The sequence below is a fragment of the Nomascus leucogenys genome, chromosome 22a (assembly GCF_006542625.1).
Source record: "Nomascus leucogenys isolate Asia chromosome 22a, Asia_NLE_v1, whole genome shotgun sequence".
In the NCBI taxonomy this organism is placed as follows: Eukaryota; Metazoa; Chordata; class Mammalia; order Primates; family Hylobatidae; genus Nomascus; species Nomascus leucogenys.
In genome coordinates, this window is record NC_044402.1 from 69,753,533 (window position 1) to 69,780,734 (window position 27,202).

Below are 27,202 nucleotides of genomic sequence, written 5' to 3' on the forward strand. Positions count from 1 at the left end.
CGGCGCCCGCCGTAGACGTCGTGACAGAGGCGGCCCGTTGCCTTGGAGCCAGAGAGACGCGGCTGGGCCTCCACGGCTGTGGAGAGGGCCCGCTGCAGGCCTTGTTCACCATGTCGGTGCTAGATGCGCTTTGGGAGGATCGGGATGTCCGCTTCGACCTGTCGGCGCAGTGAGTTTCCAAGATTCCCGAGGGGTCTGCAACCCTGTAGAGGGCGCCGCCGTGCGGGTTAGGGACCCGTGGGCGGAGCCTGCACCTCCGCAGCTCGCGGCTCTGGTGAGGGTGGGAGGCTTGCGCCGGTCGTCCGCGCCTCGAGAGACCCCAGGTTGGTTGGGCCACTGTGGCCCTCCCGAGGCCGGCGCCGCGGCAAGAGCGCATATGGATTACACAGTTTTGGTCCCATGCGACCTCCGGTTCCCCCATCCCGGCCCACGGGACGGATCAGGAATGTGAACCTGAGCACGACCCGGGCCACCCGGGGCTTGGCGTCCCGTATACAGCCACGTGAGCTTGGGATTTCAGTTTCACGGAAGGAACGTAGGTCAGGGGCTCAGGAAACTAGGGTTCTAAAAGTAGATGTGTAATATCGACCCACAGTGTGGGCCGTTGGACAGATGTCTTGATCATTCAAGCTAGAATCCTCATGTCTGTAAAATAAGGGAGGTGGGAGTAGGCAGTCTTCAAAAATTACTAACCACGCAAACTTTGTCCTTGGTAAGCTTTCATCTAGTTATTCATATAAATCACCAACAAGAAGGAGTCTTCTTTTGCAGCCTGTTTTTGGAAATTATCCTACTTTAAATAGAAGCCATGTTTTTGGAAAGTATCGTAAAGAAAAAGTGGTTAGAAACCTCCTGCTCTAAAATCCAGGGCGGGAAATGCCGGTTGGGATACTGTGTTGAGAAACGCTAAAGCTAAGATTCCTGGATTAATGGTATGGAGCTTCTTAGCTACTACTTATCGTTCCTTATCACGGACCTCCCCTCCTTAGATGGAATCGTTCCTTATCATGGACCTCCCCCCCTTAGATGGAATCGTTCCTTATCATGGACCTCCCCTCCTTAGATGGAAAAATGAAATATTGATACATTTCCCAGGTTAAGTATAGCTAGATATCTAATGCTAACATGTTAGACCCTTTAAGAAGATGAAAGAGAAAGGAATTCGTAAAATTACGAACTGTAGTAACATATTGCGCACCTTCTATGACTTTTTCTGTCATTCTTTTTTTTTTTTTTTTTTTTGAAACGGAGTTTCGCTCTTGTTGCCCAGGCTGGAGTGCAATGGTGCGATCTCGGCTCACCATAACCTCCGCCTCCCAGGTTCAAGCAATTCTCCTGCCTCAGCCTCCCGAGTAGCTGGGATTACAGGCATGCACCAACATGCCCGGCTAATTTTTTATTTTTAGTAGAGACAGGGTTTCTCCATGTTGAGGCTGGTCTCGAACTCCTGACCTCAGGTGATCCGCCCGCCTCGGCCTCCCAAAGTGCTGGGATTACAGGCGTGAGCCACCGCGCTCCGCGACATTTTCTGTCATTCTTGTAGGGTTCTTAATCCAAACAAAAGTCCGTTTCGGTAACATTAGTAAACATTTATCAATGTTTACTACGTGCTAGTTACTGGGCCGATAGCTAGAGACAGAAAATAATAGGAAATGATATTCATATCCCCCCGTTCTAGTGCAGGAGATACATATAGACAACCACTATAATAAATGTGGTAAATACCATTCTGAAAAAATGAACGAAAAGCTGCGACTCATAGAAACAGAACAATTTATTCTACCTGGTGAAGTCCTTGAAGAAGAATAAATATTCATAGTATTTGAGTTGTTCCCTGAAGAATGGGCAGAGCCTTGTCAGGGTAGACAGGAGGAGAGTATTCCAGAAAAGAAGAAAAGAATTTAGCATTAGAAGCAGAGTCTTGGAGCTGTAACCTCATTGGCTAAAGGCAGGGTCTGCTGCAGAGAGAGGTTGGAGGTACAAATAGATAAATTAGCCAGATTGTAACATTTTTAGCTCAGGATTTTGGACTTCAGCTTCTAGACAGCAGGAGGATATAGAAGGCTTTTAAGCAGGGAAATGATATGGTCATATCTGTATTTTCAATAGGTAATTGAGTTGGCTTTATGAAGAGTGTATTAGAAGGCTCTTTTAGATATTTTGCTAGGTTTTTTTTTTTTTTTTGGACACTGTAGAATGTATTCTATCTGTCAGTAAGTTGCTCTTGAATTTCCTTTTGTCATCTGTATCTATTTGCCAAGTTCCAAAGATGCTTTTCATACAGCTCTTCTTTAACCATTCCATCTATAATTTCCTGATGTCCTTTCCTCTACTCAGAAACCTCTGGAGGTTTTCTCCTGTCCACAGGATAAGGCCTAAACCTATCAGACTGGCATTCTGAGTTCCCCATAGTCTGGTTCCTCCTTAGTTATCCAACAATATTTCTCTCACTACCTCCCAATATGGTCCTTCTTTCCAAGCTTGACCAGCCTTCTCCCATGTCCTTACCATTTCTTAGTCCTGGTCTTTAATCATGGACTCGCTTTTCTTTTCCTTTTATTTTTCAAAATTCAACACCTCCTACCAATCTGGCTTACTCCAGATGGCCCTGGTCACTCCAGGCCCCACTGATCTTCAGGTTCTTGAAGTTCTTGAAGATCTTATTTCTAAATGCATGAACATTTGGTACAGTATTATTTATGCTGTTAGCTGTTTTATGTACATATGTCTCTTTTCTCCCTAAATAGATTGTAAGCAGGTATAGTTGTAGCTATAAAATTCAAACCTTTATATTCACTTTAGGCAAATGAAAACAAGACCTGGAGAAGTCCTTATTGATTGTTTAGATTCCATTGAAGACACCAAAGGAAATAATGGAGACAGAGGTGAGTATATTTTTAAATGTATTCTATATTCCTGGTTTAATTTACAAATGTTGAATCATATTAGCTAGAGAATATATGAAACAGCATCATTTGTCAGTGTAATTGTGAGAATAGGAGAGTTAAATTCACCCAAGACTTTTCTCAGATTTACACAGAAGAAAGGATAGGATTAAACATGTAGTTTGGTCCTTCAGTAAGTCCTGGTTCTAACATCACCTTTATCCAGTGTAACTGTTAAAACTCAAGTAGACCTGTTTGCAAGGGGCATTAGTTCTGACTGTTAGATCTGTCTTCCCAAAAAAGGATATGGGGTAGTGGAATATATGTAGGTCATAGCTGTAGTACCTGGAGCCATGCTTCCTTTTTAAAAATTCAGGAGTAATGCACCATCAATCACCTATGGTTGTCACCTAGACGTGGATATGTGGAGAGCAAATTTAGTCCTGCACTGTGAAATCTATTTGTAGGTCAAGTACTAGAAAATCCTGTGAGTCTTCTCTGACTGGTCACCGAGGACCAGCACAGCTGGACCTTAGAGCCCCGCCCAAACCAAATCTCCCCAAGGTTGGAACTTTTAAAAGTCCAGGCTGCCCATAGCAGCTGTCTGTGGAGCCAGTGACCAGTAGGTCTTGGAAGCATCATTACTTCCAAGGAAAAAAAATAGATGTGGAATGGCAGCTTAATGTATCCAGAATATGTTTTAGTGGGAGAAGAAGTTTAGGAGGGAGGGATATAAACCTCTTATTGGAAAGGGGTAAGTGGGGAAATAGAGCAGACTTCATTCAGGAAAGAGGGAATCAATAACTCATAGAGAAGGAACGGTAACCCTTATTAGCAGAACATGCTTACTGTAGCCCTTTGAGTGGCTGCTTGCTTCCTGAGACTTTCTTCTGACCTGCTCTGAGGTGGCATGTAGGCAGCAGGCCCTGTTGTAAGCCTGCCTTCTCTGAGGTTGGTTCCCCTCAGAGACCTTATTTTTAAATGCATGAACTTTTGGTACAGTATTATTTATGCTGCTGGCTCTTTTATGTACATATGTCTCAAACTCCTGACTTCAAGTGATCCACCTACCTTGGCCTCCCAAAGTGCTGAGATTACAGGCATGAGCCACTGCTCCTGGCTAATGTACATATGTCTCTTAATAGAGACATATTAGATGGTAAATATGTCCCTAATAGATGGTAAGTAGGTATAGTGGTAGCTATAAAATTCAGACCTTTATATTCATTTTAGGCAAATGAAAACAAGACCTGGCGATGTCTTTATTGATTGTTTAGATTCAATTGAAGACACCAGAGGAAATAATGGAGATAGAGGTGAGGGCAGTTCCACTCAGAAGAAAGGCTTACAAAGGGGCCTGCTGCCTACTTGCCACCACCTACAGGCAGATCCTTTTAGTGGCTAGGGCCCATCCTTAAAGTAATGCTTAGATCACACTTCTGAAATGCTTCCTGGTGTATGTCAGGCTCAGATGAAACTGGAGTATGAAGATCTGGCAGCAAACGAAAAGTCTTAGTTTGTGCTTTTGAGGGTGGAATAATAATCCCAACTATCAAGATGGCTGTATCTTGACGAACTCAGAATTAACTTGAGAAAGCCGATAGAAAGTCTCATACAGATTGGCAGGAACTCTTCATAAAACATTTTTCGATTCTTCAGACATTCATTGAGTGCAGAATCCTGTACTAATACTTTAGAGTAGGAAGGGCAGAAAGCCTCCCTGACCAGAAATCTCCAGTGCCTGAAATCCTACTATTAATAAAAATGGGCCAACTGCAATGGCTCTTGCCTATAATTCCAGTACTTTGGGAGGCCAGGGTGGGAGGACTGCTTAAGGCCAGGAGTTACAGACCAGCCTGGGCAACATAACAAGACCCTGTCTCTACAGAAAATAAAAAGAATTAGCCATGTGTGGTGGTGTGCGCCTGTGGCCCCAGCTACTTGGGAGGCTGAGGTGGGAGGATCACTTGAGCCCAGAAGGTTGAGGCTGCAGTAAGCCATGTTCATGCCACTGCACTCCAGCATGGGTGACAGTGCAAGACCCCGTCTCAAAATAAAAATAGAAATAACTGTGTGTGTGTGTGTGTGTGTGTGTACAGACCTCAAAAACCTTTTGAAATTTTACAGGAGTACGCAGCGCTTCTGGTCATTAAGGAGTTAAAAAATGGAAGGGGAATCCTGCCTTCTAGCCATCTCCCTCCCCTCCCTTTCAGCAGTTTGAAAATAACCAAGTTAAGACATTGCCAAGTTCAAGAGCCCCTTATGTTAAAACTATATCCCAGAAGATTAGCATATTTAATCCATTTTCAACTGTTAGTACCCTGACTTGAAATTATCAGATTAACTTTGCACACTGCCCATAGCTCATAGCCCAGTTATAGAGATAAAATGTTGCTTAGGTGTAAAATGGCATAAGGAAAATATAACCAATGTATCTATAATCAGAAAGTAAGTCATAGAAATGAGTTTGTAAAGGATTAAAATATTATATTAAATAGCTGTGTGAGAATAAAAGGGACAGCCATATTTCAGTGTTTGGGAGATTAGTAGAAACAGGGACAACTATACTTTGGTATTAGGCAGGGTAGAGAGGAAAGCCCATGTCTGGAACACTGGGTTTGGAGCCGTAGGCTGGAGTTCTTCAGCAGAACAGAGGTAGCATTAAAAGTCCTAGAGATTGTAGGAGATATATACCAAGAGCAAAGAAAAAGGCAAACAGAGGTGGTTGGTGGTTTTATATGGCAAACCCTTCCCACTCCATAATTTCTCCTGGGACTGACAGAAAAATATAAAAGAATCAATAGATGTCCTGAGCCCATAGCCCACTTGTAGAGACAAAATGTTGCCTAGGTAAAATGGTGTAAGGAAAACAGGTATATCTATATAAAAACCAAAAAAAGTCAAAAATGAGTTTGCAAAGGATTATTTTTTAAATAGCTGTTATTTGGAGAATGTTTATTGATAGTCACTGTTCTGAATCTTTTATATAAATATAATCTCATTTAACAATAATAAAAACAGTAAAACAAAAAGTTTAAAGTAGATGCAGTCATATTTATTTTAAAATGAGGAAACAGGAATAGAGAGGTTAGTTTACTTTTCCAAGGTCACGTAGCTAGGTGATGAACCTAACTGCCTACATTGATTTCTAAACTGGGAGGGTCACATTATTCTCTTCTCAAAGATTTTTAGTCCTCCCCAATTCCAATCCTAAACCCCACCCCCAACTCTACTGCCTCCATTGCTAATAGATCTAAGTCTGAATTTCTTTGTCTAGCATTAAAGAACTTCTAGTATGTCCAAAGACAACTTTTATCGCCTGTGCTGCTGTGTTCCATTTGTCCCTCCAGGTCCAGCATTCTTCTCCACCCTTTTCCCCTTGCCCTGGAAAGAGGACTTGTATAGAGTACATCTAAGGGTTCCTTGTATACGCTGGCTTCCAGTTGGAAGAGCCATGGCAGAAGATGAAAGGGAGGCAGGAGTATGAGGTCTGGGTATTTATTGCCCTGGTTCCTTCCCAATGAAGGGTTGGCTGTGTCTCTCCTCTCAAAGCAGTCAGCTCCATAGGACTCTTGTTTCTTCCAGATTTCATGAACTGCTGCTCCCTCTTTTGTAAATAAACCTCAGTTATCCTAACTTGAGTGTGCCATCTGTTTTCCGTTGGACCAATGACTAAAGGATGCTATACCTAGTCTTCTATGATCTTGTGTGAACTTTACACTCCAGCCATGCTGGATTACTTATTATTTGTCAAACATATTCTGTAATTTTCCACAATCTCCCTTGAGAATGCTTTCATCTTTTTTAGAGCCACATTTGCTATCCAGTTTCACTCCAGTATTCATACAGACCTAGTTTCTCTGATTTTAGACATTGTAGAGGTTTTCAGAAATAGTTTGACCTGGCTGGCTATAGATTACTCATAAAAATAATTTTATGGTTGTAATTTGTTGGCGAAATAATGTGTTTAAACAAAGTGAGTCTTATTATTTCAGAACATCTCAAAGCTATGATAATATGCTGATTGTATTGTTCATCTCTAATACACCTAGTATACCATTCTCAAATTTATTGTTTTTTTCTTGGAGCATCAGGACACATTTTGAGAAATGAAGTATCTAACTTTGTATTTCAGTGTATGAACATCAGTCTGATCCTAAGATCAAAAAGTATAAAGCCTTAAATAGACTTCAGCCTGACCATAACTTCTTAGGAACAAAATAGTTTGCTCACAGCAAAATTGTGTGTATAAATATATGGTTCATTTAAATGAGAATTGCTAAGAAAGTACTCATATAGCAAGGATTAGTGTGTGTGTGAGAGTTCTTTGAAAAGTGTGATTTCAGTGAATAGCTGTGTAATTATCCTATATTCATTCTCAGTTGTATACATATGACTTGCTGGGACCCAGAACAGCTTCTACCAAGACAAAAAAACTAGTACACAATTCTTTCCTCAGTCAGTTTGACTTAGAGCAAAGCTATTGGCAGAGAACATCTGTGTCCCTTATATAACTGTCAAATTTTGTTTCTCTGGGATTCTGAATCATATGTTGTATACGTTATATAGGTTTGATATGCACAATATTTTCAGTTAATGTATGAAAAATATCTGAGTGTTGCTTCTAATACTGGGCCAGACGTTCCATATCCATCTCCTTCAGTGCTGCAAAAATGGGTTCTTATTTAAGCTAACCTATTTTTTGTCTGTGTGCTTTTAGGTAGACTCTTGGTAACAAATTTAAGAATTATCTGGCACTCTTTGGCATTATCAAGAGTCAATGTTTGTAAGTATCTTTGTTAGATAAGTCTGAAGAAAAAAAATCCTTTGTCAGGTGAATTTGCATGGTGCCTTTGATACCAAAGAAGTATGTAGAAATCTTAAGTTAATAAAAATAAAAAACCTTCAGAAATCCTAGACATCATAATGCAAACAAAATTATCCATTATTATTTTGGTTTGTCCATTTTGTGTCTTGGACATATAGGAGATTAGGGCTTTAACCTTGGTTCTTGTTTTTTGATTATTTTTGAGAACATGCTATCCCCTGTTTTGATTAATCCCAAAGAAGGAAGAAGCTCTAATAAAAGTATAATCTTTTCATTGTGTTAAATTTTGTTTCACTTATTTTTTTAAAGTATTTTAGATTATCCAGCTAGACTTGTTCTTTTTTAGGAGTAGTGCTAAAACTTTCAGTAAATAATGCTGCAGAGGCTTTAGGGATGAAGACTTCCTTTTTCCTGTGTTACATTTTTGTTTGTTCAAGGAGACAGAATTGACTCTCTAGTTTTTTTAATTTTTAATTTATAGTTATTTCTTTAAAACTTTTAAAAGTTTATTTCTATATATGTTTAATTTTTTAAACTGTTAAGAGTTCTGTATAAACTTTTTTTTTAGAAAAGTATTTTTTCTCAGTGTACCATACCATGCTCTTTACATTCTTTGCTTTTGGATTTTAGCTGTCGGTTACAATTGCATATTGAATATTACAACAAGGACTGCTAACTCTGTAAGTCTAAAAAATCTTATTGAAATATATATATAGTAAAGATACTAGATATTTGAGGTTGATGTTTGTTTTCACTATAAAGGAGAAATTGCTCTTAAAATCTGAACTTTTAAATAAATTTGTCCTTACAGAAATTACGAGGCCAAACTGAAGCTCTTTATATACTAACAAAATGCAACAGTACTCGTTTTGAATTTATATTTACAAATTTGGTTCCTGGAAGCCCTAGACTTTTTACTTCTGTGATGGCAGTACACAGGTATAGTAATACTTTATGGATTATTGAATATTTTTAGTTTACTCTATGGTTTTAGACTGCAACAGTCCCCAACCTTTTTGGCACCAGGGACCAGTTTAATGGAAGACAGTTTTTCCACGAATTGTGTGAGGGTATGGTTTCAAGATGATTCAAGTGTATTACATTTATTGTGCACTTTATTTCTGTTTTTATTATATACTCACCATAATGTAGAATCAGTGGGAGCCCTGAGCTTGTTTTTCTGCAACTATATGGTCCCATCTGGGGTGATGGGAAACAATGACAGATCATCAGGCATTAAATTCTCATAAGGACGGCACAGTCTAGATCCCTCGCGTGTGCAATTCACAGTAGGGTTTGCATTCCTATGAAAATCTGATGCTGCAGCTGATCTGACAGGAGGCAGAGTTCAGCTTTGCTTGCTCACTCACCCCCCAACCACTCACCTCCTGCTGGGCAGCCTGGTTCCTAACAGGCCACTGACCAGTACCCATCTGTCTGTGGCCCGGGGGTTCAGGACCCGTTTTAGAGAATAAAGCTTAGAAGTGTGGTACTGTCTTCCTCCAAGCTCTATTGTAAATATCAGGAAGATATTGAGAAGAACATGTTTTATTACTTAATAAACACTTTGAAGGTATTTACAAAACATTAAAACTACTGAAGATTCATTAAAAATTTCTACTGATGACCAGATTAAATTAGCTACCAAGGTAGGTAAAGTGAAATAAAGAATTCATTCAATATAGCTAAACAAGTTGCATAATTAATTAATTTAAAAGGTTATTTTTCTAGTAGGTAGAAGGCATGTTTGAGTGTTTTCCCTGAAGAGTTTTATTGGTGTTTTGGTTTGTTTTAGGTTTGTGGCCTTTTTTTATTTATTTATGTTTAAATAGAGGTAGGGTCCTGCTTTGTCACCCAGGCTGGAGTATGGTGGTGCAGTCATAACTCACTGAAGCCTCAAACTCCTGAGCTCAAATGATCTTCCTGTCCTAGCCTCCTGAGTAGCTAGAACTACAGGCGTGCACCACCATGTCCTGCTAATTTTTGAAATGTTTTTGTAGAGCCAGACATGGTGGCGCACGCCTGTAATCTCAACACTTTGGGAGGCTGAGGCAGGTGGATCATTTGAGGTCAGGAGTTCAAGACCAGCCTGGCCAATGTGGTGAAACCGTGCCTCTGTTAAAAATACAAAAAAATTAGTTGGGCATGGTGGTGCATGCCTGTAATCCGAGCTACTCTGGAGGCTGAGGCAGGAAAATTACTTGAACCAGGGAGATGGAGGCTGCAGTGAGCTGAGATCGCTGCACTGCACTCCAGCCTGGGCAACAGAGCAAGACTCTGTCTCAAAAAAAAAAAAATTTTTTTTTTTTTTTTTTTTTTAGAGACAGGGTCTCACTTTGTTGTCCAGGCTGGTTTCCAACTCCTGGGCTCAAGTGATTCTCCTGCCTCAGCCTCCCAGAGTGCTGGGATTACACATGTGAGCCACTTCACCCAGCCAGTTTTGTTTTTATATTTTTTCTTCTTGTTTGCTAAACTCTTTTTACTACCTCGGCTTTTTTTCTTTTTTAAACCAGCCCTAAGTGCTATGGTTTTTTTTTAAGCTTTGCTAAGATGACAGGATATACACACATATGTATGTCTATATATGTGTGTATATAATTGTTTAACTCGTATTTGCCAGTGAAGTTGACATTTTTCATATATTTTTGTATTTTTTGGCTTCTCATAAATTTTTTTATTTATTATTTATTTATTTATTTATTTATTTATTTATTTATTTATTTTTGTAGAGACGGAGTCTCGCTCTGTTGCCCAAGCTGGGGTGCAGCCGCTATCTCGGCTCACTGCAAGCTCCACCTCCCGACTTCACCTGCCATTCTCCTGCCTCAGCCTCCCGAGTAGCTGGGACTACAGGCGCCCACCACCACACCTGGCTAATTTTTTGTATTTTTAGTGGAGATGGGGTTTCACCATGTTAGCCAGTATGGTCTTGATCTACTGACCTCATGATCCACCTGCCCCAGCCTCCCAAAGTGCTGGGATTACAGGCGTGAGCCACCGCGCCCAGCCAGGCTATGCTTTTTTTTTTTTTTTTTTTTTTTGAGACGGAGTCTCGCTCTATTACCCAGGCTGGAGTGCAGTGGTGCTATCGTCGACTCACTGCAAGCTCCGCCTCCCAGGTTCACGCCATTCTCCTGCCTCAGCCTCCCGAGTAGCTGGGACTACAGGTGCCCGCCACCATGCCTGGCTAATTTTTTGTATTTTTAGTAGGGATAGGGTTTCACTGTGTTATAGAGACGGGGTTTCACTATGTTAGTCAGGATGGTCTCGATCTCCTGACCTTGTGATCCACCCGCCTTGGCCTCCCAAAGTGCTGGGATTACAGGCGTGAGCCACTGTGCCCGGCAGGAAGCTAAATTTCTTAATTATATCCTTAGCTGTCATATATATTGCAAATATTATTTTTAGTTTCCTAGTTTGTTATTTGATTTTTAATTTTATTGATGTTTTAGTCTATATAATGGCTTAATTTTTTAATTGAGATATAATTCACATAAAATTTTACATAACAAAATTTACGATTTTAAAGTATACAGTTTGATAGTTTTAGTATATTCAGAATACTGTTCAACTATTGCCAAGATCCAATTCCAGATTATTTTCATCACTCCCAAAATAAATCCCTTACCCATAGCAGTCATTTCCCATTCCCTCCACTCCACAGCCCCTGACAACCTCTAACTTACTTTGTGTCTATATGGATTTGCCTGTTCTGGAAATTTTGTTTACATGGAATCATATAATATGTGGCCTTTTATGTCTGACCTCTTTCACTTACACAGTGTGTTCAAGGTCCATTCATGTTATGGCATGTATCAGTAGTAGCAGTTGTTCATTCCTTTTTGTAGCTAAAGAATATTCCATTGTATGGGCATACCACATTTTGTTTATCGATTCATGAGTTGATGGACATTTGGGTTTTTTACTTTTTAGCCATTATGAATAATGTTACTATGAACATTTGTGTATAAGTTTTGTGTAAACATATGTTTTCAGTTCTCTTGGGCATATACCTAAACCTTAGCTCTTTATTTCACTGAGAGAAGTACTGTGAAATGAAAAGTTCTAAATGGAATATGAAGGGAACAGAAGCTGCTTTTCTTTAATAGTATTAAAAACACTATGTGCTTCCCCCCCAAAATAATTTATACCATAAATAGTTTCTATTTCTTCCACTGGTTAAGTATTGATGATAACAGCACTAAAGAAAATGAACATTTACAAGCAGAGTGCTAAAATTCTGCTCTTTCACAATTTATATGTTAGAATAATTAAAATAAAAATTAGAAGTTCAACAATGAATATATGAATCTGTTGTTATTAAGGCTAAGAAAACTTTACTTTTGTTAAATAGGTAACTTAGCCTGTTTTATGTGAAATATTAAAATTAATCAAAAGTTCATCAGGGTTTCTGTATTTATTATCAATAGACATTGAAAAAATTATAGGGATTTAATTCTCGTTCTCTCCCTCCGCCTGTCCTTTTTCCTCTCTCTTTCTCCCCCTCTCCCTCCATGTTCTTCTCTTCCTCCTTCCCCCTTCTCCCCTTAGGGTCCCTTTTGGAATCAGTACAGATTCATTCTAGTTTTCTGTATAGAGGTAGATATGAGCATGTTTTCAGGTTGCAGTGAGAAAAAGTAATCGTTTTTGTTTTGAGACAGAGTCTCGCTCTGTGGCCCAGGCTGGAGTGCAGTGGTGCAATCTCAGCTCACTGCAACGTCCGCCTCCTGGTTTTAAGCAATTCTTCTGCCTCAGCCTCCCAAGTAGATGAGACTACAAGTGCACACCACCATGCCCGGCTAATTCTTGTATTTTTAGTAGAGACAGGGTTTCACCATGTTGGTCAGGCTGCTCTCAAGCTCCTGACTTCAAGTGATCTGCCCACCTCGGCCTCCCAAAGTGCTGGGATTACAGGTATGAACCACTGTGCCCAGCCGAGAAAAAGTATTAATAATTGGACAGCTGTTTATGTCCTTTGAAAAACAAGGAAATGAAGAAAAAGTAGCATTTTGATAGAAAAAACAATTTCCATATGTATTAAAAAATAGGGGCCGGGCGTGGTGGCTCACACCTGTAATCCCAGCGCTTTGGGAGGCCAAGGCGGGCAGATCACGAGGTCAAGAGATCGAGGCCATCCTGGCCAACATGATGAAACCCTGTCTCCACTAAAAATACAAAAACTAGCCGGGCGTGGTGTCGCGCGCCTATAGTCCCAGCTACTCGGGAGGCTGAGGCAGGAGAATCACTTGAACCTGGGAGGCAGAGGTTGCAGTGAGCCAAGATTGCACCACTGCACTCCAGCCTGATGACAGAGTGAGACTCCATCTCAAAAAATATATATATAGGTAATTGAGATAAAATATGTAAATAATACACTAAAATGACAAATTCTACAAAAACTGTAATTGCCAGACCTTATTAAAAAGAAAAATATAGCTGGGTGCAGTGGCACATGCCTATAGTCCCAGCTACTCTGGAAGCTGAGGCAGGAGTATCACTTGAGCCCAGGAGTTTGTGTCCGGCTTGGGCAAGGTATTGAGACTTTGTCTCTATAAGAACAATTTTTAAAAAGAAATAAAAATATTAAAATGTATCATAATTATTTGAGTAATGTTCATAAATACTAACAACTACATATTTTAGTAAGTAAGTAAACATAACCCAAGAAAATCACATTTTCAGTTTGGGTTGTCTTTTGTTTGTTCTTTTTCACAGAGCGTATGAAACTTCTAAAATGTATCGTGATTTTAAATTAAGAAGTGCACTAATTCAGGACAAGCAACTAAGACTGTTGCCACAAGAACATGTATATGATAAAATAAATGGAGTATGGAATTTATCCAGTGATCAGGTATTGTGCAAAGAGCTAGTGAACCTTTTGGGACAGTGTTTTGGTAATCATTTTTGCATTCATCATTGGATTTATATAGTCAATTCTAATTGTTAAAATTAGCATTATAGGAAAGCGTATTATTTTTCAATAAGTACAAGTTAGGTTGATGATAACATCCCTATTTTCAATTCAATACAATGAAATATCTGATAATCCTGGAATGTCTCCTTAATTAATGAATCAAGAATTCCCGGTGCTATGCTAGGTGGTAAAGATCTAACTATGGAACAGAGTAACTCCACTCCTATCCTTATAAAGAATACAATCTATGTAGATTGATGGGGGCTATTACATATGTTTTGTTTCTCTCTCTTGCCACAACTCCTTTGCCTTAACCTATCCAAGGTTTTGAATAATAATTTTAGTAAGGTCTAACATTTAGGCACTGTGTTAAGGGATTGATTTACACGGGATATTTAATCAGATCTCCATTTTACATTTGACGAAATACATCAAGAAGAAATTTCCCTATGGTCAGGGAGCTGGTAGGTATTAATGGTTTAATGATTAGGCAGCCTGACTCCAAAGTCCAGGCTGTCACTCATCTAATTGTACTGCCATCAATGAATGATGAAGTCATTGATACTCAATTTTGGTATTATTTGCTGCTGTAATAAGTTATTCTGGTGATTAGAAAATAAAGAATAGGTATCCAAAAAAATGATCATTTCTGTATCTCATTACTGTCTTTTACAGGGCAATTTAGGAACCTTTTTTATTACCAATGTGAGAATTGTGTGGCATGCAAATATGAATGATAGTTTTAATGTCAGTATACCATATCTGCAAATTGTAAGTACATACATTTTGATGACCTTATTTTAATGTAAAATAAATATTTTTTGTTCCGTAGTTAATTGGACTTTTAGATGAGTTCTCTCTCCCTTTTTTAAGTGGTAGCAGTTACTAGCTGAGAGCATATTTTAAAGATGTTGATAATTTACTATGAAATATTTCAATGTAGAAAAGATCCAATTGTACTACATTCCAGAGAAGCAGCACCATTATCAACTTGCTATTAGAAGAGAAATATACTGGATTCTAAAAATTTAAATAGTTACACAGAGTAAGGTGTCTCTTGGGTTCCATCCAGAGGGCTTTAACTATTAAAATTTTCTGCAATTTTTTCATGAGGCAGGTATGTGGTGCTTCCTTGGCATCGGTTTAGCACACTGATCCACAGTTTTTCTTGGCTCTCTTGTCATTTTCTGCTCTAAAGCTTTTAAAAGCCAGAAGGAATTTATTAATTCTGCGAATGAACTGCTTTCATTGTATTTAGATACAGAATGTAATACAAGCTGGATTCATACCACAGGTTTAGTGAAAGGAATCAAGATGATTTTTGGTGATAATACTTTCAGCTTAAGTTCAATTAAAACTGTTAAAATCAGGCTGGGCATGGTGGCTCGTTCCTGTTATCTCAGTACTTTGAGAGGCAGAGGCGGGCAGATTGCTTGAGGTCAGGAGTTCGAGACCACCATGGGTGACATAGCTAGACCCCTTCTGTATTTAAAAAAAAAAAAAAAACTATTAAAATTCAAAATAAGAACTGACTATCTCTGAGACCAGTTTGTTTTGAGAGTAGGTAAAGACAGTTTTTTGCACTCTGCTGCTGCTATGATAAATAAGTGACTCAGTGAAACAAACTGTAAACTTCAATACACTAAATAATTTCATTTTTTATAAAGAAACTACTTACAGAATTCTAGAACAAATTAGATGGAACATAAAAATAGTTAATGAAAATCCCATGAGGTTATCCTATGATAACTGCCCTTATTATAGGATATATAGTCTTAAGACTAAGGAGTTTTATTAATATTTATTGAGTAGACAGAATGTATGTGATACCTGGAAAATACCATTTTTAAGGAACGAATTCCTGGCCCATGAGAAGAATAATTCTTTGCAAAATATTCCCAACCCTATCTTTGGCTAAATTGTTTGATTTTGGAGTTTCTTTAAAATTTCTGATAATTCATTCATTTTTATGCCAAATTTTGAGTACCTCCTCTGTGCCAAGTGCTAGAGATACAATCATGAAAATCATGAACCAGTGTACAGTTCCTGCCATCAAGGGGCTTTCAGTCTGGTGGAGAAAAGCAACATATTAAACAGAAAGCCATAGAATCTCATAGGAAGAAAATTATTTCTGGCTATCAAAAGAAATATAAGAGTTTATAATCAAGGCTGGTACAATGTAACAAAATCTACATAGGTATTTGACAAATTGGTGTTTGTATAGCTATTGCTTTTTTATATTGCATTACGTTAACGTGTTATAGCTTGCCTAACCTAACTTCTATTATGCTGAGTAATTACTGAGTAGTAAACAACCTTGTGCTTTCTGTTCTTTTTGTTATTTAAGAATAGAGTTGCCAAATATGGCCTCTGGAATTAATTCAAGTGGCCCAAACAACTTGCAGTCTGTATCATCACAGTCTGTCACTGCAGCAGTCATAGTCTAACTTCAGCTCTACACCTCAGCCATTACCCTGACCCCACTCCTATAGATATTTATATCAGCTTCTTGCCAGTTTCTGTCTTACCAGCCTATGTCACCCACAGACACCTGGTTAGATTACCTATTGAAAGCCAGAGTGCCAGTGTTCTGTGATTCTTTTATTCCTTTTTAGACAGGGATCTCCCCTCTGTCACCCAGGCTAGAGTACAGTGGCATGGTCTTGGCTCACTGCAACCGCTGCCTCCCAGTCTCAGGTGATCCTCTCACCTCAGCCTCCTGAACAGCTGGGACCACAGGCGTGTACCGCCACACCTGGCTAATTTTTTTGTAATTTTTGTAGAGACAGGGTTTCACCATGTTTCCCAGGCTGGTCTCAAATTCCTGGACTTAAGCAATCTGCCCACCTCAGCCTCCCAAAGTGCTGGGATTACAGGCGTGAGCCCCCGCCCCTGGCCAGTGTTCTATGGTTCTTAACTAGGATTGTATATACTCTTGGTGAGGTGTAAAGTAGCCCAGATGAAAGGCCAGGTTCTCCTAACAATTATCATCAAAGCCTTTCTTCTTTTTCTCAGTCTTTCTCAAAGTTGCCTATCTGTCTAGAAGCATGGTATCCCATCATCACCTGCCAGATTACCCTTCTCTGGGCTTTTGGTCTGCTGGTCATAGTGTTAGGTCCTCCGTGATTCTCCCCTACCCTGCCAGCAGGTACATTTTGTGTCACTTCTACAGGCCCTACCTGCCATTCTGCCTCTACTCTCCCCTTCTCCCAGGCCACTGGTTTCACCACCTATCTTCCTCTAACCAAGCTTAGTCCTCACATCACATTTACCAGTTGATGTTAATTACACTTAATCTATCCCAACCTTCCTTGATGTCTAGTGATAAATATTCAAACTTATTTTTAAAACTTAAATATTTTATATTAAACTTAAATAATTAAAATTATTTTTAAAACTTAGATTACAGGTGGGCACGGTGGCTCACGCCTGTAATCCCAGCACTTTGGGAGGCCAAGGCAGGTGGATCATGAGGTCAGGAGATCGAGACCATCCTGGCTAACACAGTGAAACCCCATCTCTACTAAAAATACAAAAAATTAGCCTGGCATGGTGGCGGGCGCCTGTAGTCCCAGCTACTCGGGACACTGAGGCAGGAGAATGGCATGAACCCGGGAGGTGGAGCTTGCAGTGAGCCGAGATGGCGCCACTGTACTCCAGAGCCTGGGCAACAGAGTGAGACTCTGTTTCAAAAAAAAAAAAAAAAAAAAAAAAAAACTTAAATAGAATAGAGATTCTTTTAAGAATGTAGCCACCTATGATGTAAGAAACAGAAGGCACATGTGACTTTAAAAAACTAATCTAGCCTTAGGAGCTACAAAAGGTACAGGCTTACCAAAACTAAAAGATTGCTAGCCTTTTGTTTAAAAGTTCAGGCTGGGCACTGTGGCTTATGCCTGTAACCCCAGCACTTTGGGAGACTGAGAAAGGAGGACTGCTTGAAGCCAGGAGTTTGAGACCAGCCTGGGCAGCATAGTGAGACCCCTATCTCTACAAAAAAGAAAAAATTAGCTGGGCATGGTGGCACATGCCTGTAGTCCTAGCTAATCAGGAGGCTGAGGTAGGAGGAGGATCCCTTAGCCCAGGAGTTTGAGGCTGTGGTGTGCTATGATCACACCATTGCAGTCTGGCCTGGGTGGCTGAATGAGACCTAATTAATTTAATTGTCTCTAATTTTAAAAAAATGTTTACTCCCTGGAAGTGAGAAATATTTGAGTCAGGGAATTTTGTACATATTTCAGAGATGTCTTTCTTGTATTGCCTCTTAAAAGTTTGCCACCTATTTTCAGTATGAGTCTTGTTTCTTTTACTTGATCTCTGTGGGAGTTAAATGAAGGACGGAGGGAGAATTCTGTTCTTTAGACTATGAAAGTAAATACTGTATAAAGTTTAAAAACTGAGTTAAAGAGTCACTATTCAGTTAATAAAAACTTGCATGTTTTTCTTTTTCATTTTGTATCTAGCGTTCAATAAAGATTAGAGATTCAAAATTTGGTTTAGCTCTTGTCATAGAAAGCTCTCAGCAGGTAAGATCTTGTATATTTTTGTTAATCTTTGATTTTTAAAACTATTGACAGTGTAGATTTTTAGTTTTATTTATGTAGTAATCAGTTTACATCTGAGAAGAATATTAGCTTTAATATGAAGTTATATATGAAGTACTTGAAGTCATATAGAAATTGTCCCCAGAGGAAGGATCCTGCTTATATTTTTTTCTTGGACAGACATGATCATTTGTGATCATCACTTATTATTAATGACAGAATCAAGTCATTGTGCTGAGGGCTTTTCATGCATTATCTCAATCTTTACACAATCCTGCGATACGGCTACTATTTTTCCCTCATTTTATAGTCAAGGAAACTGAGGCTTTGAGAAGTTAGGAACAACCTTGCCCATGATCTCACAACTAGTAAGTGATGGGGCTAAGTTTTGATCTCAAGTCTGACTGATTTACCAAGACTGTCTTTGAGAAACACAAACATATATTTGTGTACACACACACACAGTTTGAGGTCTTCTCACACACAGATTATATGCTAATTATAACCTGTTATGCTCCATTATGCCAGGTTTTTGCAGAAATACATTTAAATAAAACATGCTGGTCTCATGGTAGCAGGTTCGACTGGCTAAGAAAAATTTTAAATACATTTTTTTAAGTGATTTATAAAATTACTTATCATCTACATTCTAAATTTAAACATGAATGTCTGCTTATTCCTTTCCCCTGGCCTACAGCTGCCATTTATCGAGTATTTACTCTGTTCCGAGAACTATACCAAATGTCATATATATGTTTTTCTTATTTAATATGACAACTTGATAACCATTTTATGGTTAGAAAATTGAGACTTAGAAAGGTTAAGGAAAGTTTCTAAGTATCCTACAGCTAGTGAATTAGTGGTAGAACCAGAATTTGAACATAAAAGCGTGTGCTCTTAACCCAGAACATATACTCTCACCTATTACAGTATGCTACTTAGTTTTTTAATACTCCTTTCAAAACACTGTATCATGGCCCAGTTTCTTTCCTAATTCTTCAAGGAGATAGCCTCAGATGGCCCATTTCCTTTCTTGTTTTCATGTAGTCTGTTCCTTTTCAAGGCCTAGTTCAAGAAACACTTAGTTCCCTTCACAGTCTACAGTGTATTTTTTAAATCTTGAAAGGTTACCTTTGATATTTCAGATGAACTTATATTTGAATATACTTCAAAATAAGCCTGCGTTGGGGGAGGGGTGTTCAGGTGAGGGCGAGGTTACAGATGAAACAGGGTTGGCCACATGTTGCTGCTTCTTGAAGCTGGATGATGGCTCCATGGAGGCTCCCTTGTGCTCTTCTGTTTTTGTATATGCTTGAAATTTCTCATAATAAAAAGTTTAATTGAAAAAATGAACTGGCCGGGCGCGGTGGCTCACGCTTGTAATCCCAGCACTTTGGGAGGCCGAGGCGGGCGGATCACGAGGTCAGGAGATCGAGACCATGGTGAAACCCCGTCTCTACCAAAAATACAAAAAAAAAAAATTAGCCGGGCGTGGTGGCGGGCGCCTGTAGTCCCAGCTACTCGGAGAGGCTGAGGCAGGAGAATGGCGTGAACCCGGGAGGCGGAGCTTGCAGGGAGCCGAGATTGCGCCACTGCACTCCAGCCTGGGCGACAGAGCGAGATTCCGTCTCAAAAAAAAAAAAAAAAAGAAAAAGAAAAAATGAACTTAGATATTACGCTCTAAAATAAGGACAATTTGAGCTATAATTTATCTTGTACTATAAATACTGTTCTTCCAACTTGTTGGGGTTTTTTATTATTATTTTCTCTTGTAGAGTGGTGGATATGTTCTTGGCTTTAAAATAGATCCTGTGGAAAAACTACAAGAATCAGTTAAGGAAATCAATTCACTTCACAAAGTCTATTCTGCCAGTCCCATATTTGGAGTTGATTATGAGATGGAAGAAAAGGTAATTTGTTGAGTATGTGAAATAAAGTTTGCATTGCTTTTTGCAATCTATGAAATTCAGATGTAAATACCACTGTGCACCATTTAATTTTGAACTGTTTTTAAAATGATGAATATACAGATTCTGCTCAAGTGGGCACAGCTCCTGGATTATCACTAATTTGTACCTACCACCTGTCTTCTAACTGGCTGCTTCATCATTCATTCCTGCCCTCCATACCTGCCCCTGTAGGTGGGCAGCCACCTGAGTAAATTTCCATGTGCAATGCTCCTCTGATATAGACAGACTTGAGTCTCTCACTCTGTCAGATTTTTATTTTACTTCAGCCCCCTATGAGCATGGACAAACCTTATAGTCCTCATGAATACCGTTGTCTTCCTTAGTACTCCACAATATAGCAACTCCAGGAGTAGGCTACATCAACACGGCCTGCATCCATTCCTATTGATCTGTACCTCTGCCATATCAGTTATGAAATATTTTGCACATCCTGCCCACATATCTGCTCTTTGTCTTCTTCATGATTTCTTTCCTGGTTGCTGCTGCTATTCCCTGCTCTCCAGGTACATGAGCTCTTTTGGCTTCACTTGTCTCTCCAGCTGGGACCCTCATCATCCAGTCTCAGTGGTGTCCCCACTACCCACTCCACTAGAGGTGTTCTTACTGTCCACTCTATCACCAGTACCCTTGCTAGAGGCGCTAGCTCTGATGTACTTGCTGTCCCCTCTATTGTTGGTGCCCCCCACTGTCTGCTCTATCACTGGGACAGTCACTGTCCATTCTGTCAGAGGTGCCCTTGCCATTTGCTTCACTGCCATTGCCTGTGCTGTCCTCTTTGTCCTGGTCCCATCACTGATCACTCGATTGTAGACTCCATTGCTGTCTGTTCTTTTACTGGCACCCTCATTATGCACTCTATTGTTGGTGCCCTTGCTGTTTACTTTATAATCGGTGCCCCTGCTGGGTCTTGGCATGCTGAGCCATATCACAGCCATTACTTATATCTCTTCTTCTGCTCTTGGACTACAGCATGTGACTTTAGTGAGGCCCTTGTTGCCTGGTAGTGCTCCTTGTACTTAATTTTTTCTCTCCCTGTCAAATTCCATATATTTCTCTGTCTAGCTAAAACTTGCATCTGGGTTTCTGACATTGTATTACATATACTGTATGTATTTCATCATCTAAACCATCCTTTCTTTTTCTTCCCAACATGCTCTTCTTTCAGCAGTCTCCCTTTCACTCTGCCTTCTCTGTATATTCCTTGGTAATATCACCTGCTTGTTCAGCTTCTTCAACTTGTACTTTTGTGGATGACTGTAGATCTTTCCTTCTGACCTTGACATATTCTTTCAGCTTATGGTTCCAAATACCCTTGAATATTTTCATATAAATGAGCATCCCAAATGATACGAGTGGAATTTCTTATTTCAGATTTATCTTAGTAATTTAAATAATTATGCAAGTCAATAAGATACACTAAGACTTGGATGAGCATCTCAAACTTGGCATACCTAAAACTGGCCTCCTCATCTTTTTCTCAAAAGCAGCAACCTGCTGATTTATTGATTTGTTTACTTATATGTTTTTGGCGCTGTCCAAGTCAGCTGTACTCAAAACTTTGAAGTATTCCTTCATTTTCCCATTATCTTATTTTACACTTTCAGTCATACCAGTCTCTTCCCCGTTTCTAGTTATTACTCTTCTTTGTAGAATAATGTTGCAGAACAAGCATGGTCCTTAGAACCTAACTTTCAATCCCAGTTTCATCATTTATTTGTGATCCGAGGCAAATCTGAGCTTCAGTTTTCTCAAAATTGATATATGGCTAGCCATGGTGGCTTATGCTTGTAATCCCAGCATTTTGGAGCAGCCGAGGTGGGAGAATCACGTGAGGCCAGGATTTTGAGACCAGCTTCAACATAGTAAGACAACATAGTGACACCCTGTCTCTACTAAATTTTTTTAAAATTTTAAAAATTAACCAGGTGTGGTGGAGCCGGCCCGTAGTCTTAACTATTCAGGAGGCTGAGATGGGAGGATTGCTTGAGGTCAGGAGTTTGAGGCTGCAGTGAGCTATGATCATGCCATTGCACTGCAGCAATGACCTATCTCTTAAAGCAAGACCTTATCTCTTAAAAAAAAAAAGAGAAAAACAGACATAATCTTCTTAGAAAGTTATTGATCATGTCCATTAAATGCCTGGCACGTGGGAGATGCTTGATAGGTTAGTTCGCCTACACACTCTCTAATTTTCATTTGTTCTCTTCTCCTGTTCTTTGACCCCAGTACATAATAGCAGCTAGCCGTAATAGCTTACTGTCTCACCTCATGTGAGTCCCTACTCAAATGCCATCTCTTCAGGATCTTCCTTGACTATTCTAAAACAGCAACTCCCATCACTTTATTCTGCTTGCTTACTTTCTCTCTCTCTCCTTCCTGCCTTCCTTTCAGAATTAATCAGCCTCCTCTGCTGTAAGTGATCTCCCTGAAGTCAGCGGTTTTTGTCTGCTTAATGGCTATATCTCAGCAGTCAAAACTACCACATGATAGGCTCTTAGTGAATATTCATAGTTGTTGGATGACTGTGTTAAACATCTGCTGTTTGTCATTCACTGCTCTAAGCACTTTATATGCACCATCACATTTAATCTTCCCAACAATACTGTGAGGCGTATTATTATTATCCTTATCCCACAGTTAAGGAGACTGTGGCTTAGTTAATTTACTTGCACATAGTCACACAACTCTGAGAGTGGTTGAAACACTAAGGCTATCCTCAGCTTTGTTATAACTGCTTTTTGTGGGTTGAAGCATATAATAGTGTTGATATTTTATCTTTTGACTGATAAAAAATGGCAGTTTCTTGTGGGTCAACATAATATTTAGTTACCGGTCATTGTGTCTTATCTTTTTCTCTACTCAGTAAATTATAAACCCTTTGTGAGTAAGGGTAGGATTTTATAACACTTGGTAGTACTGGCATAGTACCTAATATAACAAAGGGGATATTCAAACATTTGAAAAATGAACAAATAAATAAGTGTTAATTCTACATGTTATTCTTTACCTTTAGAATATTCCATAAAAATATTAGTTCCTTTACTTTTCACAAATTATAATGACTGTTCTGAGGAAAATTGAACATTGGCTGTTACGCAAAACTTAGTTTTTCTAAACAATGTGAAAGAAATGTGAAAGTCAAGTTAGAGTTTTTTCTTTAAAGACATCTGAGTATCCTACGTATGTGTAAATTTCTCTTTCTAGTTCTTTTCATGATATTGACTTCAGATACGAAAGTTTAGGTTTAATTGATTAGTTTTATTACTCAAGTTAGTTTTTTGATAAAATAACATAAATTATACCGTGATTTTTATAAGACTTTAGTAGTTTGTACTTGTTATTTTAAAAGTATTTGCAGTTCTCATGGTACATTTAATATTGTCTCTGATGCATTTTAACATCTGATTTTCAGCCCCAGCCACTTGAAGCTCTGACAGTCGAACAAATTCAAGATGATGTAGAAATAGATTCTGATGGTCACACGGATGCTTTTGTGGTGAGCATCACAAAGGACAGCATTAAATTTCCTAAGGATTTTATCTCAGTCTTGTTTAATAAAATAATGGTGTGTGTGAAACACCATATAACTTGAGATTTTGATGGTATCTTAAACCTGAGTTTGAAGATAATATTTTTAGTGAGGGATTTCTTTTGTGACGATAACTTTTAAATTACCAAAATCAGAAATACTTTGAGGCCAGGTGCAGTGGCTCACACCCGTAAGCCCGGCACTTTGGGAGGCCGAGATAGGCGGATCGTTTGAGGATAGGAGTTCAAGACCAGCCTGGCCAACATGGCAAAAATCCATTTCTATAAAAAAAAAAAAAAAAAAAGGAAAGAAATACTTTGAAAACACAGTTATTCAGAGGATTTTAGGATTTTATTTTACTTTATTTTTATTTTTTTTTGAGACGGAGTCTTGCTGTCTTCCAGGCTGGAGTGCAATGGCGCAATCTCGGCTCACTGCAAGCTCCGCCTCCCGGGTTCACGCCATTCTCCTGGGACTGCAGGCACCTGCCAACACGCCCGGCTAATTTTTTGTATTTTTCGTAGAGACAGGGTTTCACCATGTTAGCCAGGATGGTCTCAATCTCCTGACCTCGTGATCCACCCGCCTCGGCCTCCCAAAGTGCTGGGATTACAGGCGTGAGCCACTGCACCTGGCTTGATTTTAGGATTTTAGATATGTAAAGTTTTTTCATACTGTGAATAGAACATGTTAAATATTGTTAATTAAATTAATTTAAAATCTATACTTAATATTTATGAAATGTTCATCTCTTAATTTATAGGGATCTTGTTTTGAAAAGGACATGTATTTGAACAATAGCTTTCCTATTTCCAAATTGGTATCATTTAACTTATAGCCAAAATAATAGTGCTTTCTCCGTTCTATGGCTATGAATCTGACTAGAATACCTGTCTGGTAACAAATACTTTGAAACAAAGGTGTGAAATTAGTATAAAATAATTATAAACTACTACTACCTCAAACTATATGCATTTGCTGACACATTGAAGTACTTGTTTTCAGTATCATCTAATAAATCAAATGTAGGGAAGAAATTGTATAGCTTCTAAGTCATTCTTTTTCTTTTCTTTTTTTTCTCTTTTTTACCTGTTTCTTGCCATATGACGATTAAGTCATTCTTTTCTATCTCCTTTCAAGTTAACAGTGCTAATCATACATTACAAAGCACATTTTTTACAACTTAAGGTATAACTCTTGTAGACATGAACAGAGTGAATTCTGCTACCAGCATTGTAGAGATAGGTGAAAAAAACATTACACAGTAACAGAATGTGAAATACATTTAGTTATAAAATCATTCTGCAAATTAAGTTCCTTAGCCCACTGATCTATTTGAATATTATATGTCCAGTTTGTGAAATAGAATTTTCTTTGTCTTACAGGCTTATTTTGCTGATGGCAATAAGGTAAGGACATTTATTTTACCTACAGTATATGAAAAAAGTTTCTAAATTCCAACATTTAGCATTCACAAATTTATGCGAAACCTATTTTTTTGTTTTTTTCTTCTTCCTTGCCCACCTTCTCTATTCCCATCTTATCCTCCTGTCTCCCAAAAAGCAACAAGATCGTGAACCTGTATTTTCAGAAGAACTGGGACTTGCGATAGAGAAATTGAAGGATGGATTCACCCTACAGGGACTTTGGGAAGTAATGAGTTGATTGACCTTGAGTTGAGATGGATTGCTATTAAAGATATCTCTAGTTTGAAGATACTAGTCACCTGCCATAAGTCATGGAATAGTTTTTATATTTACAGCTTTTATATTTAAAACTTGTAAGAGTTTTTCTTTAATGATTGAGGAAAAAGTCATTTAGAAAACTTCAGTTTTCTAAAAATTATATTTAAAATTCTAATCCAAATGTACCTAGTTTATAAATGTTTATTTTGTACTTAATACCTGTAAAGTCTTAGTTTTCAAATATTAAGTGACTGTATCATGTTCGGTTTAATAAAGAATTTATGCAGCACCATTTAACGTTTTGAAAGTCTTATTTAAAAGAAAAAGACTATTCTTACGGAATAATCAAAATTCTGCTTTCTTAATTGTGAAAATCTGATTTAAATATCCCATGGCTCCTGGCCAGGCGTGATGGCTCATGCCTATAATCTCAACACTTTGGGAGGCCGAGGCAGGCAGATCACTTGAGGTCAGAAGTTTGAGACTAGCCTGGCCAACATGGTGAGACCCATCTCTACTAAAAATATAAAAATGAGCTGGGCGTGTGGTGGGCACCTGTAGTCCCAGCTACCTGAGAGGGGCACGAGAATCACTTGGACCTGGGAGGTGGAGGCTGCAGTGAGCCAAGAATCACACCACTGCACTCCAGCTTGGGCAACAGAGCAAGACTCCGTCTCAATAAATAAATAAATAAATAATCACATAGCTCCAAATGTAAACCAACTCTAATATAAATTGTAATCCTTAAACCTGTCATTTTTGTAAAAACTAAAAATTACAACTAACTCTGGAATACATCAACCCCCCTTTAAAGTGTTTTGGATGCTATTTTGTAAGAATTTCAGTATAGTTTTGGCAAGAATACATTTACTTTGTAAGAAAATAGCTTTATTAACTTTGTATTTATTGAAACTTCTTTGAATTTTCAAAAATAGGATATTATTTTTCTCATTTCTTGGTTAGGTAAGACTTGTTGACCTCTCTAGGATCATTCAGTGTTTTTGACCACTGTTTCCGTGTAAAACACATTGTAAGAAATCTTTTTCAAATAATTGAAATTAGCCAGAGGAGCCCTCTTCTTCCAGAGGGAAAAGTATGTAAAAACATTTAAAATAAGATGCAAGTCTGTGTGCAAACATAGACATACAGTACAACCAAGTGCTAACCTAAGTTTATTAAAAATCAACAAAAGCGGGGTGGAGCCAAGATGGCCGAATAGGAACAGCTCCGGTCTCCAGCTCCCAGCCCCAGCGACACAGAAGACGGATGATTTCTGCATTTCTGCTTGAGGTACCGGTTTCATCTCACTAGGGAGTGCCTAACAGTGGGTACAGGACAGTCGGTGAAGCGCACTGTGCGCGAGCCGAAGCAGGGCCAGGCATTGCCTCACTCGGGAAGCGCAAGGGGTCAGGGAGTTCCCTTTCCTAGTCAAAGAAAGGGGAAACAGACGGCACCTGGAATATCGGGTCAGTCCAATCCTAATACTGCGCTTTTCCAACGGGCCTGGAAAACGGCACACTAGGAGATTGTGTCCCGCACCTGGCTCGGAGGGTCCTATGCCCACGGAGTCTCGCTGATTGCTAGCACAGCAGTCTGAGATCAAGCTGCAAGGCAGCAGCGAGGCTGGGGGAGGGGCACCCGCCATTGCCCAGGCTTGCTTAGGTAAACAAAGCAGCCAGGAAGCTCGAACTGGGTGGAGCCCACCACAGCTCAAGGAGGCCTGCCTGCCTCTGTAGGCTCCACCTCTGGGGGCAGGGCACAGACAAAAAGTCAGCAGGAAATTCCACAGACTTAAATGTCCCTGTCTGACTGACAGCTTTGAAGAGAGTAGTGGTTCTCCCAGCATG

The 27,202-nt window shown here is 39.2% G+C and overlaps 1 protein-coding gene across 3 annotated transcripts; it reads left to right on the forward strand.

The window, feature by feature from the left end:
* Positions 1-25,388, forward strand: BBS5 (Bardet-Biedl syndrome 5). Of its 3 annotated transcripts, none has more exons than XM_003254224.3 (12): positions 1-169; positions 2,803-2,885; positions 7,606-7,671; positions 8,344-8,393; positions 8,525-8,652; positions 13,429-13,564; positions 14,303-14,398; positions 18,091-18,153; positions 19,947-20,081; positions 23,554-23,637; positions 25,056-25,079; positions 25,234-25,388. In XM_003254224.3, the coding sequence occupies exons 1-12, from the start codon at positions 111-113 to the stop codon at positions 25,333-25,335; spliced, it is 1,026 nt and encodes a 341-aa protein (XP_003254272.1). In that variant the 5' UTR covers positions 1-110; the 3' UTR covers positions 25,336-25,388. The 3 variants fall into 3 exon arrangements, with proteins under 3 accessions (XP_003254272.1, XP_012355440.1, XP_030658115.1); XM_030802255.1 differs by lacking the exon at positions 1-169 and adding an exon at positions 639-712; XM_012499986.2 differs by lacking the exon at positions 18,091-18,153 and having other exon boundaries at positions 25,234-25,381.
* Positions 25,389-27,202: the final 1,814 nt, after the last annotated feature.

What these genes read in the sequence shown, in the direction of transcription:
- BBS5 (XM_003254224.3), top strand. Translation starts at nt 111, where the DNA reads ATGTCGGTGCTAGATGCGCTTTGGGAGGATCGGGATGTCCGCTTCGAC. An exon ending in GTATACCATATCTGCAAATT is followed by an intron (nt 14,399 to 18,090) that starts GTAAGTACATAC and finishes TTTTGTATCTAG; the next exon opens with CGTTCAATAAAGATTAGAGA. An exon ending in ATTTTGCTGATGGCAATAAG is followed by an intron (nt 25,080 to 25,233) that starts GTAAGGACATTT and finishes TCTCCCAAAAAG; the next exon opens with CAACAAGATCGTGAACCTGT.